The sequence below is a fragment of the Ixodes scapularis genome, unplaced genomic scaffold (genome assembly GCF_016920785.2).
Source record: "Ixodes scapularis isolate PalLabHiFi unplaced genomic scaffold, ASM1692078v2 PGA_scaffold2__306_contigs__length_199485367, whole genome shotgun sequence".
NCBI lineage: Eukaryota > Metazoa > Arthropoda > Arachnida > Ixodida > Ixodidae > Ixodes > Ixodes scapularis.
The window spans coordinates 5,863,497-5,876,794 of NW_024609857.1; the positions used below are offsets into that span (position 1 = coordinate 5,863,497).

A 13,298-nucleotide genomic window follows, 5' to 3' on the forward strand; every position below is an offset into this window, starting at 1 on the left:
GTAACGCCTGTGGCTGAAGTCCTGTCGCATAAGTTCCTGTCACGTAAGCTCGTAAGCGCCAGTCGTTGTTGCGCTAGTTACGTAAGCTCCGTTCGCATAAACTAGTAGCGCCGGTAGCCAAAGCTTACGTGACTTTACGTCCTTGACGTTGTCGTCGACGTCGTCCTAGAGGTAATCCTTGAGGTCGTCCTAGACGCCATATTTGAGGTCGTCCTAGACGTTGTTGACATTGACCTATAAGACGTCCTAGACGTCGTCCGAGACATCATCCCGGAGGTCGTCCTCGACGTTGTCCTACACGCCGTCCTTGACGTTGTGTTCGATGTCGTCCAAGAGGTTGTTCTCTAGGACGTTATCCTCAACGTCGTCGTAGACTGCATTCTTGATGTTGTCTTCGACGTCGTCCTTGAAGTCGTCATAGACGACGTTTTTGACGTCATCCTCTAGGACGTCATCCTATACGTCGTTCTTGAGGCCGTCCTAGACATTGTTCTTGACGCTGTAATCTAGGACGTTGTCCTAGACGCCGCCCTTGACATCATCCTCGATGTGTGTAGGGCATTATAACCATTTAAGGACTGTACCATTTCCTTTCCTAATAGACCGATCTCACCAGCTAGTTCGAGTACGCCACCGCTGCCGCCATGCATCGTGGGAGCTGTAGTCTTTCTGCACGTGCGACAACCCCGCTGGAGCTCTGCACGAGCAGAGCACGAGGCGGCATGAGCTGTCTCGTGAACTGGCGTCTGCATCCTATGAACTACAGTTATCGCGGCGTCATGCATGCGTGGAACGCTTAGTGAGATCGGTCTATTGTTTTAACTAACGATGTTCCTCTGAAGCTACTGCATTTCATCGCGTTTAGCAGAATGCCCATATATGCAGCCAATTTCTAAGCGGTAGCATTAAAGGCCCAACCATGCTCAAGGTTATATCCTCAAGGTTACGTGCCGCCCGTCGCTAAACTGCAAGGTCGCGTAATGAAGGTTATGAAATGCCTGTGACAGAAATGCAAGGCTGCGTAATCAAGGTCACGTAAGCACCGGTTGCGTAAGCTCTATTCACGTAAGCAGCGGTCGCATAAGCTCGTAAGCGCCGGTAGCTGAAGCTAACATGACCTGACATCCTGACTTCGTCCTTGACGTCGTCCTAGAGGTTGTCCAAGAGATCGTTCTTGAGGTCATCCTAGAGGTCATCCTTAAGGTAGTCCTAGACGTTCTTGACGTCGTCCTCTGGGACGCCATCTTTGACGTTGTCATAGACGGTGTCTTTGACGTCGTCCTAGAGGTCTTAGGCGTTGTGCTGGACGCCGTCCTAAACATAGTCTTTAAGACGAGAGTGTGCGCTCTCGTCTCCTGCTCTCCCTCTCCTTCTACCTGCAATAGTTTCAGCAGCGCGCGAAATGCAAAACAGGTTGTGACGATAGTTTGACATGGCCGCTCGCACAGTGTGCAGTGCAAGACGCCGGCCGGTCAGAGCGACAGCTTGGTGGACATCGTGGTGGCCGTGAACGACACCCACTGGTTCCCGGGGAAGTCCTTCGACGTCATTGACAAGAAAGTGGCTGCCACGGGATTCGAGTACCAGGTGGGCAATGCTTGACTGGAGCACTCCATCTACGCGTTAACCCTATGGAACGCTGGAGTGGCGTACAGCCTGTTAGCCCAGAAATTCGAACAGGGAGGTCACAGCACCGCAGAAATAAACCGCCCCGCATCGCCAAAACCTCTTAACTCAAATGTAGCGCTATTTTTGGTTTTACGCAAAGTTCGAGTACGATTCGATGGAATCAGATCAAGCTGTGTCAAAAGTGCACCTTCACAGCACTCGTGGCCTTTGTGCGTTTTTAGAGCGCAGCTCTTAGGGGCCCGTTCCCGGCTTGAGTGGCGTCGGCGTAACCAAGGTCATCCCAAGGTCACATGACCCCCAAGGTCACGTGACCCCTCCCAAGGTCATCTCAAGGTCACGTGACCCCCAAGGTCACGTGACCTTGGGGGTCACGTGGGGTCATCTTGGGATCACGTGACCCCCAAGGTCGTCTCAAGGTCACGTGACCCCAAGATGACCCACGTGACCCTTTGAAGGTCACGTGACCCCCAAGTCACGTGACCCCTCTGAGTTCACGTGACCCCTTTGAGGTCACGTGACCCCCGAGGTCACGTGGTCTCCTCCCCAAGGTCACGTGACCCTCTCAAGGTCACGTGACCCCAAGGTGACCCCTCTGAGGTCACGTGACCTTGAGGTGACCCCCATGTGACACCCAAGGTCACGTGACCCCCAGGTCACGCCTCCCCGAGGTCACGTGACCCCCTCCCCGAAGTCACGTGACACCCCCCCCCCCCCCCCCGAGGTCACGTGACCCCCCCCGGAGCATATTAAAGAATGAGGGGAGGAGGAGGAGAAGGAGGAGGGGTCTACCCTCCCCTCAGTACCCTTCACTCCTCCTCCTCAAGAGCTGCGCTCCAATTCGGCGTTACAGGGATTTGTAAACGGCTTTCACTTTTTTATCACGCGACCACCCGATCGCACACAGAGAATGTGCCGCCATCCTGCGTTTTTTTCTTCGCATGATTGATTCACCCGGTGAAACACACAAAGACGACGAACGCAGCGACAATGACATTGTTGCATTGCTTGACTAGCTACATCGGATAGCAATGTTGGCAAGTGCGACCGGAGTGAAACGGAGGATAGCTATTTGGATAACGTGTGAGGGTTTTCGCAAAAAGGCAGCTGATGGAGCCGGCGGGTACGTTGGAAACGAATAGCATCTGCTACCAAGAAGCGGACGTCGTTGTCTTGTTTATTTATTTCCAGATTATAATTGCTAGCGTTTCACTTGGGTGAACTTGAAACGTTCGGCGCCGCATGTTCTATTGTTTGCATTCGCTTTCCTTGGCTGACGCCGCATACGTTTCGTGCCTGCAGATGTCCACGTTCAGCGGCATATCTCCGAGCTACGGGCCCAGGGCAGGTGGCACGAGCATTGCGGTGCACGGGACGAACCTGGACAGCGGCGCTTTGCAGATTGTCAGCGTCGGAAGCCACCCGTGTCACATCTACAGGTCGGTCTGTGGAGTCTCTTTCAATGAGGCGCTTGATGAAACGGGCTCTGGGGATCTTCCCTGAGGCTGGTAATCTAAGGCTGTAATTTTTGTAGCGTGAGCTACACTGGCCAAGGTTGAGCAGTTTCGCGTGGCTCGCATAATAAGCCGTGCTCCGTGCTGCGCGTGCGCGAGGAGCATTGACGTCACACGGCGCACAGCTGCCGCGCTGAAGCCGCCGCCGCCGCGCGCTCCGCCACCGCCGCGCTTGCCTCGCCGGTCTGCGCATTTGAGAGGAGTGACGTCATAGCTGCGGCAGATGCAATGGCGCCGCCGTGTGCCCAGCTGTGTGCCTCCGCTGCGCAGTAGCCAAGTCTGACGCTGCACCGGAGCCGCTTGATAGCGCTTCTCATTTTGTGCGCATAAGCTCACGCTACGTGTATCCTGGCATAGCCGAGCCAAGCCACCGCAATTTTTTTTTGTATGTGTGTGCACATTCGACGACCGAACGAACTAACTTAATTCGTGTTATGTTTTCTTCTTGGATACAAAGCCTATTGTTTGATATTAAACGGAAGGAATAAATAACGTTATTGTTATTGTGGTCGGTATCGTTAAAACATTCTTTATATGGCCTTGTGTACGTGCACTCTTGCAATATGCATCTCTGCAGGTGTACTGTTGTCATAATGGTGAATAAATAATGAATAAATAAGGAAATGTCAGATTTTTCTGATAACGGACTCATTACGGATAGACTTCAGTTTCCTTTTTATTTAGTCAGTCTGAAGGGTGAGGGGTGACCGGCCCTAGTGGTTATGCTGACTGACAGAGAAACGTCTACCTTTTTTACCACTATAGCGACGTTACCTTTGGAGTAGTATACCGAGCATCCGTCATCGCAGAGCACTTTGCACTCGGAATTGTTTGCTAGTGTACACAAAAATTAGCGCGAGACGAACATTCCTTCGTTATATTCATTGTTCCTTCGTTTTAAAGATAAGCTGGGGTGGTTTCGTATTTCAGGAAACATACTTAAAATCGTCTTTATTTGACCTCCAGGACCTCGAATATCGAAATTATTTTGTCATTTGGTGCAGGGAGGCTGTAGAAAAGTATTTTCAAAGTTCCGCAGAAGGCCTTTCTTCCCGGAGCGTGACGTCATATACAGAGGTTTCGAAATCTCCGCTCTCGCGCATCTGCAGCGCCTATGAAAGCCATGCACGCGCTCTCTTGCTATTTTTACGAAGGACAGAAAAAGAAGAGAGTTTGGCCATACATTGGTTTGAATAGGCGAGCGTCTCGGGGCCAACCACAGGCAGCGAAACAGCCCCTAGCGTTGGTCGTGTGCTCTAAAAATGTGACACGACTAATTTAAGCCGTTCTAGCGTCGCTAGAGTAAAAAGGCTTATCTTTCAGTGACTGAACACTTTGCGCATGTAAGGTTTTTCGTCATGCCAATATTCAAGTGTAGAATAAACGAACATGCGTTCCAAACCAGGACCAACTAAAGCTCTTTTATGTTTCAAAAGTAGCGCAAGGTTCGCTGATGCACGAGGCACGTGCAAAGTGCAGCCCTTGGGAGGATCATGGCGGCACAGCGCAGCACTGAGCTAGATTTCAGACGCCATGAATTTCCCAAAAGGGGCGCGCGGCATGTGCCTCGAGCATTTCTGCAACAATGAATGACACCACTTTTCTCATTTGCTAGAAACAGCGTCTTAGCTGAGGCTGGGAAAGAAAGCACTGCCAAGAAAGCACTGGCGCGCGAGCGTCTCAAAACACTCGCTTCCCACCCTTTGCACTGTTTTCTTTCAGCCAGTCTCAGCTGAGACGCTGTTCTTGCAAGCCGGCCCAGCGCAAACTGTCATCGATAATCCATCTGCACAAACATCAGCAGTGCAGACAAAGGCATGGGCACGAGCGCGTGGCTTTGGAAAGTGCCTCCTATGCAAGAGTTCTCGTACAAACAAAAGCGTTTTGCTGAGCTAGGCTCACGCGCCTGTGCCTTTGTCTTACTGCAGACATTTGTGAGATGGAGTAGAGAGGCCAAGATTGAACGCTTCTTTTTCACGCTTTAAATGTCGTTTGCATTATTGTGACGTCGCGGTCTCCTGATTGGTCGACGCTCTGTCGTACCTTTAGTTTACGCTCTAACCGCGGAGGGAGTTTTTGGCGCTGGTGGCGGCCTTTGCTTTGCTCATTGTCCAAACTCTCCTAATATACGGCTCCGAGAAAAAACGCCACGACTGGTGGCGCTGTATATAGCTGGCAAGCTTGCGATTGCACACGCGGCCCTTGAGTGTCACGCGCTTGGCGGCCGAAAGATCCTCTTATGACGTCACAACTGGTCGGAGGTTTTTCGCGTTTTCTAGCGTTTAGTGACATCTTTTGGGTGAAAACGAACGTGATATTCATATTCACGGGATAAAACTATGCTGGAACGAACCTCTATCTCATTTTTCGAACGAAGTGTTTCAAGTTCCCTTTTATTGCGTACCGCTTAGGTGGACATAAAGTTGTACTGAAAAGGTTGGCCAGCGTAACATACTTTATACTGGAGCCAGTGGCGTAACCAGGAATGTTTTACGGGGGAGGGGTGGGGTGGGAGGGGGGGGTCTGAAGTGGCTGGGATGCACATATGACTTGATGACTTGGGGTGCAAAGAGGGGGAGGAGTGTCAAAATGCATGAGTATATTATTGGCGACTCCAGCGAAATTGACGCCGCGTAGCGGCAACGCGGAGAAGCTGAAGAGAGGAGGTCGTTTCGACTTCGTCGTCTGCTATCGCTGCTTGGTTCTCGTAGGCAGCATAGAAACGAACATCGCTCCAGTAATTATTTTTATGCTTCCGCCATGTCATTCCTACGCACTGACTAGAAGAAGATTTCTACCGTCGAAAAATCGCTTATATGTAGCACCAATTTTACGCTGCAGTGCCAGAAATTTATTTTGGTTCGCGTGCTGAACGACGAAAACGACTTCCTTTCGCCCGCCATTTTGCCTGAGCAGCGCGCCCCCTAGAATTCGCTGGAGTCGCGAATAGGGTTGGCTGGATTTCGGAGGGGGGGGGGGTGGGGGGGGGGTGGAGCTGAGCCCCATAAGCCCCCTTGCCCCCTCCCCGCAGCCGGCTACGCCCCTAAATGGAACGTATATGCTTCGCAGCAAAACATTCTTGAAACCCAATCAAGGTTGGTAGCAAATTGTATGGCAGTGAAACATAGTTTGTAGTGAAACGTAGAAGTGAAACATAGTTGGTATTAAAGCGTATAGTAAGTGAAACTGTTCAAACTTGGTAGGTTTCACTAACACATAGTTTGTATTAGTGAGCATTTCCTGGTGTAGTCCAACATAGTTGCTCGTGAGATGCCACTGGTAGCACAGCGTTTTTGGTAGTCGAATCTATAATCGGTGCAAACTTCGTTGGTAGAAGGACAAAGATGCAACGCAGTTGATAGTGGGACACAGTCGGTATATAGTGATAACAGTACGGTTGATAGCAGTACATAGTTGATGGTGCAGCATAGACCAGTAGCTGTCTCGCTTGCGTCTTTTCTCCTCTCCATCTATAAAAGCGCATATATGTGCGGTTTTAAACACACGAGGGAACGTACGTAAATTAAACTTTGGGAGTTTTAGCAAAGGATTTTAAAAGTTCCTAAATATGGGTGGCTGAGTAAAAAAAGAAAATCTTTCTGGGAACAAACTGCCTGCCACCCACGTGAAGAATTGCGTAAAGCACAATGATTAGCTAAGTGGTGACAAATATTTACTAATTGACTTTTAATTAATGAGAATAAGCATAGGATTCCAATTAGAAACTTGCTAAGCTTAATCAAAAACCACTAAATCAACTGATTTTTCAAAGTTATAAGGCAAAAACAACAGTTTATGGTGCACTTTTAGGTTTTAGTTTTGTATCGGAGCGCATCTTTGCGCCAGTAGTCCTACTTCTCGGTGGCTGAAGCACAAAACACGTGTGTCAAGCTTCAGGCGATATCTCCGCGTCTCAACCACCGAGGAGCAGGACTGCTGACGCGAAGATGTACGAAGATATGCTCTGAAGGGAAACCGAAACCTAGAAACGCGTTCAAACTGAGTCTTTTTTTCTGAACGTCGAAAAATGACGCTCCACAGCTGCCTCATATCTTTCTAGAGTGGGTTGATTTTGTGGTTTTCGATGACGCTTAACAAGTTTCTCATTGGAACTCTATGTTACTTTTAGCTAATTAAAAAGCTAATTAGTAATCTTTAGTGAATTATTGAGCTAGTTGATAGGTTTTTGTAATCTGTAACGTCCGCCATGGCTTGCAGTTTGTTCCCGGATAAAGGTTATTTTTTGTTAACCATCCTAACCTTAGGGATTTTTTAAAGTCTTTCCTGAAGCACCCTGTGTATGGATGTGTCCAATAAACATAGCTATACACACCTTATATAATTTTCCTAAGTGCAGATACAGCAAAATTGTTAACAGTCAGACATAAACAGCGTGGCATTTACTTCGTCTATTGCAGCGTTACCAACCTGACCATCCTGTGTTCCACGAGTCGACTGGAGGGTTCTCATCCCGGAGGTGACGAGACGCATCGGGTGACCTTGACGATCGACGGACAGGAAGTTCCCTACCTTCCCACGGAGGGACTCACTGCAACCTTCTCTTACAAGCCAAACCCTGTGATCAAGCAAATCCTCCCTGCGTCTGCCCCATTCAAGTGAGCAATGTTAAACAAATATACAGTGTTTACGCAAACCATTCACACTAATGTGACGCCTCAAAAAGATTGTCTGCGTGCGTCGCTGCGGTGTGATTTTATGGAGATGTTCCTTCACTTTACCAAAATCTCATTCCTCCCTTCGGATGTGATTATGATTGTTTGAATCAACGTACTGCTTAATCACTCCCCTTATTTGACCGTATTATATCAATTACCACAGTGTCATGTGAGTCATCTAGTCTGGAGAATAAATCAATGCGCACATTGTTTTTCGAGCCTATTGGGGAGGAGATTGAACAGTCACGCCACTAGCGGCATGCTGCAGCTGTGCGGACAACAAACCTAATTTTGTTGTTTGTTGTTGATCAGAGAAATCGAAGATGACGATTCGAAGGCCGCTCCTCATGTGTCCAAAGCACTGGTCAAAGCGAAGCGCTCGTGCCCAGACAGTGCTAGGCGAAGTTCAATTTCTTTGTTTTGCTGTGTTAGTAAACACCGCGCCGTGTGGACAACAAGCTCAATAAAGCGCCCCCTATAGTTCGATCTTCTGCCCAATTACTGTAAGGAGTGTTGTTTTAGATATTGTCGGGAAAAGAAGAAGACGAGGGACACGCGCAGAGAGTCGACCCTTGGAAGTCGTGGTGGTTACGTTCGTTTCAAAGGCTCGCTAGCCCAAACTGTCAAGTTGTCACCCCACCTCCCTTCACTGTAAATCCCATCAGCATCAAATCATTGTATGTCTAAGACCCTCGCAAGGTATTGACATTTTCCCCAACCTGGTGGAGGCTACGAAAAAATATTTGTGTTAAAATGACGACGCGCAAGAAAAAGAGGGGATATCCCTTTGGAAACCATAAAGAATAACCCTGTTAGCCTTGCTGGAGCGACACGTCATGTACTATGAGACAAGCTACGTTGATAGGCTTTAAAGAAGTGGTCTTATAGGTTGTGACAGATCACATTTTGATGATTCCATGTGGGAATACAATCATGAAACAATTCCTTTGGTATAACTAGAACATTGTAATAATGATAGATTCCTCTCGTAATTACTACAAATCTTTTCCATGTCTCATAATTTTGTGCATTATGTTCAAAAAATGCAAGTTTTCGCAAATCTCAGTGCATGTTTAGATCTCCGATAGGCTGTCTTTGCTACTTTGACGTGTTTCAAGATGCATCTCGTTCATAAGCGGATTTTCGCGTTGCAGAGGGAGGTCTAAGGTTCTGGTGCTGGGAGAGAATTTGGACAGCGTCGTCAAGCCGGTCATGGTGACACGCGTCACATCCCTCAACTACAGGCATCACGAACACATCTCCAAGGTTTGTCAACAGTGCCTTTTGTTAAAAAAGAACAAAGAAACAAAATGTGCATATATTTCTGCTTTTAAACATCACTTTTCTCCAGCGCCATTCGTCAAAACTGACATCATTTCTTCAGAGGCTTTGCATATGCTTTATATGTGCCGTTCAGTGACTTCGATCGATCGCATATCAATCGTCGCGTCTGCCAGAATACTAGCAGGTCGGTCTCTGTGCCCAGCTATTGACCGATCAGGCCCGCTATGTAAAACAATTTTTCTTCAAATCAGAATTTTGCACATTCTCTGTACAGTTGAGCGAAACATACAGTACCCCGAAGTTGTTTTTGCTCTAGTATATCTTAAATTTAATGTTTTTATCAGGACATTGATAGCAAGATATTGGCGCTATGAAAGTTATTCCAGCACTCAGACTTACAAGCATTTCACCTAGGCACAGCGTTTATCAGTTTGTGTGTGCATGAACTCATTGTTTTTTAACGAACACATTTCCAGACAGCTGCAATAAGCTGGCGCTTGGGTGCGCGGAACTGGTGTTTGGAAGGATCCGTTCTGTGCGCATGCTCCATATCACAGTCAGCGTCACCGCCTCTTTGTTTGCGTCAGAAACAGGAGGGGAAGGGCTTCAATGAGGTCGTTTATGTTTCCATCTTACTCTCGTGCAGCATTAAAGGCCGGACACCTTGGAGAGTTTCATGACACTGGACATTTCTGGATTCTACAAAATTTTTTTCTTGTAACAGATCTTACGATATCTTCTCAATTGTTTTGCAGCAATAAGGAAGCCCAATAAAGATAGATAAGATTAAACCGAATAATGAAGGTTCTGCACTTTTGGGATGAGTAATGTTACACCTACGACGTCGTGCATCATCACAAGTAATGGCTGTACGCACGACACAAAACTTTTTGTTGCATCTCGCCTAATTGGCGGGGTGGAGTAATAAGTAAGTAATAGAGCAAGATTTGTTCCTTTCTCTTTTTACCGATTTCCTCGGCTGAACTTTCCATACATTGCCTTCCTTTTTAATCCGTCTCGCATCGTGGCATAGCCTCCTTTATACTGACAAAGCCTGGCAGATCGCCACGAGATGCGGCCGTTGAAAGTGAAAAGGTAGAGTGGCAGGCAAGAGCCATGTAATGGGCGCCCCGCTGCGGCGAGACGCCGAAACACACTTGTTCCGAGTGATGAAATGTCCGCTCGTGCTTCTCGCGTTCCTCGGGCTACCACTTCTTTTCTCGTGGGGTTTGAAAACCATGTTTCGGGTCCTCGCCGCTGCAAAAGCTGTGCGCTGACTACAGGCTCGCCGAGAAATGCTCTGTGCTACCAGATCCTCGCGATTTAAATTTGCGACTGGACACTCTGTGGCTCCGTCATCGAACTAGAATACTGCCAGGCTTTGTGAGTATAGAGGAGGCTATGTATAGAGCCACTATATGAGCTACACTTAGAGTATCGGAACTCTGTTCCCCGGCTTTGGGCGCTGCGAATTTTGGTGCTTGTGCAAAGCAGACGTAACTTCCGATCGTCATGATTTAAAAGTGTGACTTCCTCAGCATTAGATTACGTGTTAGGAAGCTCATTTAATATTGCTTTGCTCTGTCGCGAACTGTTTAAACATTTTCAGTGGACGGAACAGCGTTTGCCGTGATTTCAGATAAAGCTTCAACACTTTGTAATCCCTCCTTGCCAGGAGTGCGTGCCAGCGGACGACGGCCAGAGCCTGGCGTGCCCCGTGGCCTCGCTGTTCGACTCCTCGGTCATCCCCCGTGACCAGCTGCAGAACCACAGGGACTCAATCTGGGTTCAGGTGCACTTCCAGATGGATGGGCTCCGACTGCCTGAGAGGGCCGCCGGCATGGACGCCAGCTTCAAGTTTGTGTACAGGCCCCCGCCTAAGTTCGACCCCTTCCCGCCTGGCGGGCTCAACGTGCGCGCCAACGACCCCACCGTACTCATCAGGGTAAGGATTATGATTTCACCGGCTCATCACGCCGCGCAAAGATGCCCGCAACACTGCCGATACACCTTTCCGGCAAAGCCCGGGAAACCTTGCAGCGAGGGGAATTGTGGGGCTCTCCGGATGTACGCTCGTGCCGGCTCGAACGCTTCGCATATCCTGGTAGCGGCACGATGGATTCTTTCTTATCGTTAGGAGCTTAGAACACACGCAATAACAAAATCTAACGGAAAAGAAGGTCATCACATACTTTGGCTTTCGTTTCGCCTTCTCTGCGTTGTGAAACCTCAGCTTCATCTTCGCTTTTTGGATAATTCCATGTGCAGTACAACGCTTTGGGCACCACACACTAATTCCGGAAAGGTCTACTGCTGCTAACTTACTCGCATTTAAAGGGACACAATTGAAAGCTAATGCAAATGAGAAGAACGGAGAGGAGGAGGGGGGTGGGGAAGCCGTCTAACTTTTTTTGTGAGTGTTCAAGCTTCATGGATTAAATCAGTTGAGAGATCTCAGAAGAAAAAGAAATCTCCTTCAATTTATTGCGGGGTGAATTTGGGCAATCACGGCAGTGGGAAATCGAAACTACCTTGGAAGAAACGCATGAGGATGGTCATGAGCGGAAACAATATCGCTGCCGACGAGGCGGCAGAGTTGGACGTTTGGTGACGGGGAGGTTCTGTGAACACGTGACCAAAAGCTTTCACCCAATTCAAAACTCGGCTCGCGGCCTGCTCCCGTGATCCAATTAAAAATTCAAAGTCATCGCGTGATTCTCTCATATACGATAACTGGCGCTTCTGGGTTTCTTTTATTCTTTTTACACCAGTGAGATGGAAATCTCTGGGCTCTCGATATGCTTTAGCCAAATCCCAAATCGGCTTGCGGAAGCAGGCCGCAAGTCGAATTGGGTGAGCCAAAGCTTTCCTTGACATGTTCGCAGCAAGTTACGCGTCACCACACGCCCCACTCCGACGTCTCTTCGGCAGATATTGATTCTGCTCCTGGCGCACTTTTCCCGAGTTAGTTTCGACTTCTCGCTGCCGTGAGTGCCAAAAGTCGCGGATTAACGCGACGTGGCATGTTAGGTTTTTAATCTTTGGGATCTCTTAATTGCTTTAGCGCCAGTAAACAACGTGTTGCAAATCCCAAATTAAAACATGCTTGCTAAATCAAAATACAAAAAATAATTAGTATTTTTTTTTCTAATTAATTATTTAATGAACATTTTATACTTGCTTTCTTACATCCACCACCGTAGGCAGCGTAACCACGAAGGAATCGTGTCTTCAAGTCAAGTTCTTTTTTTATTTAAATACTGTCACACTAACGTGTAACAGCCTATATAAACTAAGCGTGGTTTTAGTATTCTGCAATATTATGTCTTTTTTGTTTTAATGAGATATGTAAAAGCCCCGCTTAATTTGTTTTCTTCTAAATGCTCGGTCTTTTTCTATGAGGTGTTTCTAAGATATAGCTTTCTTTTCCAGGGCCACAACTTTGAAGTGCTGGAGCACGACGACCAGTTTAGCGTGATGATAGACGACGTGGATCATGCGTGCGACGTGATAAATATTACGTCGACCACCATTGTGTGCTACTACAAAATCTATGAAAAGAGCGAAGACGCCGCCCATACTGTAGATGTAAGTCGCTTTAACCTTTCTCCGTGACCTTGCTCCCGTGTTCCTTTCGTTTAATTTCTCCTAACGGCTTTTCCCCGGCCCTTTTTATCCTGTCACTGGACTGTGCCTGCCACGTCTCTGCGGTACAATATGTTAGCACGAATCTGTCGCAAACCGGCTTCATGAATGTCCTCCGCCTACCTAACTTCTTTAAATACAAACTTGTGTATAGTGTTGTTGTTGTAGTTTTTATCTTTTTTTTCGCATCCTGTATAAACTATTACCCGCTCCCGATGCTTGGACACAAAGTACATACAATATTCATGAGCTGCACGCCAGTGGTAACGTTTCCTTTCTTTTGTTTAAAAGTACAAACGATCGACAAAAAGGAAATAGTTCGCAAACTGGTTGCTTTTTTTTTGCATTTGTAGGGCTGTCCGTTTTTGCAATCATGCGACTGTTGCGCATTTGACGACAATAAATGGGTAGAAGAGTAAACGGAGGATTGGGCGCGTGATTGGTCTGTCCTCGTTGCGATGCCCTTGGTCGTATTCATGTAAACCTAGCCTATCACAATTTCGGCCGATGTCTCGTCACTTGTATGCCGTATGTCAAGAACACACTCTCAGAA

At 47.8% G+C, this 13,298-nt stretch overlaps 1 protein-coding gene across 2 annotated transcripts in view; it reads left to right on the plus strand.

Moving 5' to 3' along the window:
* LOC115324778 (hepatocyte growth factor receptor-like) overlaps positions 1–13,298 on the plus strand; it is a 90,945-nt gene that overhangs the window by 64,009 nt on the left and 13,638 nt on the right. For both annotated transcript variants that reach the window (XM_042291676.1, XM_042291675.1), the window contains 6 exons: positions 1,449–1,587; positions 2,929–3,065; positions 7,559–7,756; positions 8,971–9,082; positions 10,776–11,045; positions 12,533–12,688. In XM_042291676.1, the coding sequence (XP_042147610.1) occupies positions 1,449–1,587; positions 2,929–3,065; positions 7,559–7,756; positions 8,971–9,082; positions 10,776–11,045; positions 12,533–12,688 (1,012 nt within the window). The remainder of the gene's footprint in view (positions 1–1,448; positions 1,588–2,928; positions 3,066–7,558; positions 7,757–8,970; positions 9,083–10,775; positions 11,046–12,532; positions 12,689–13,298) is intronic.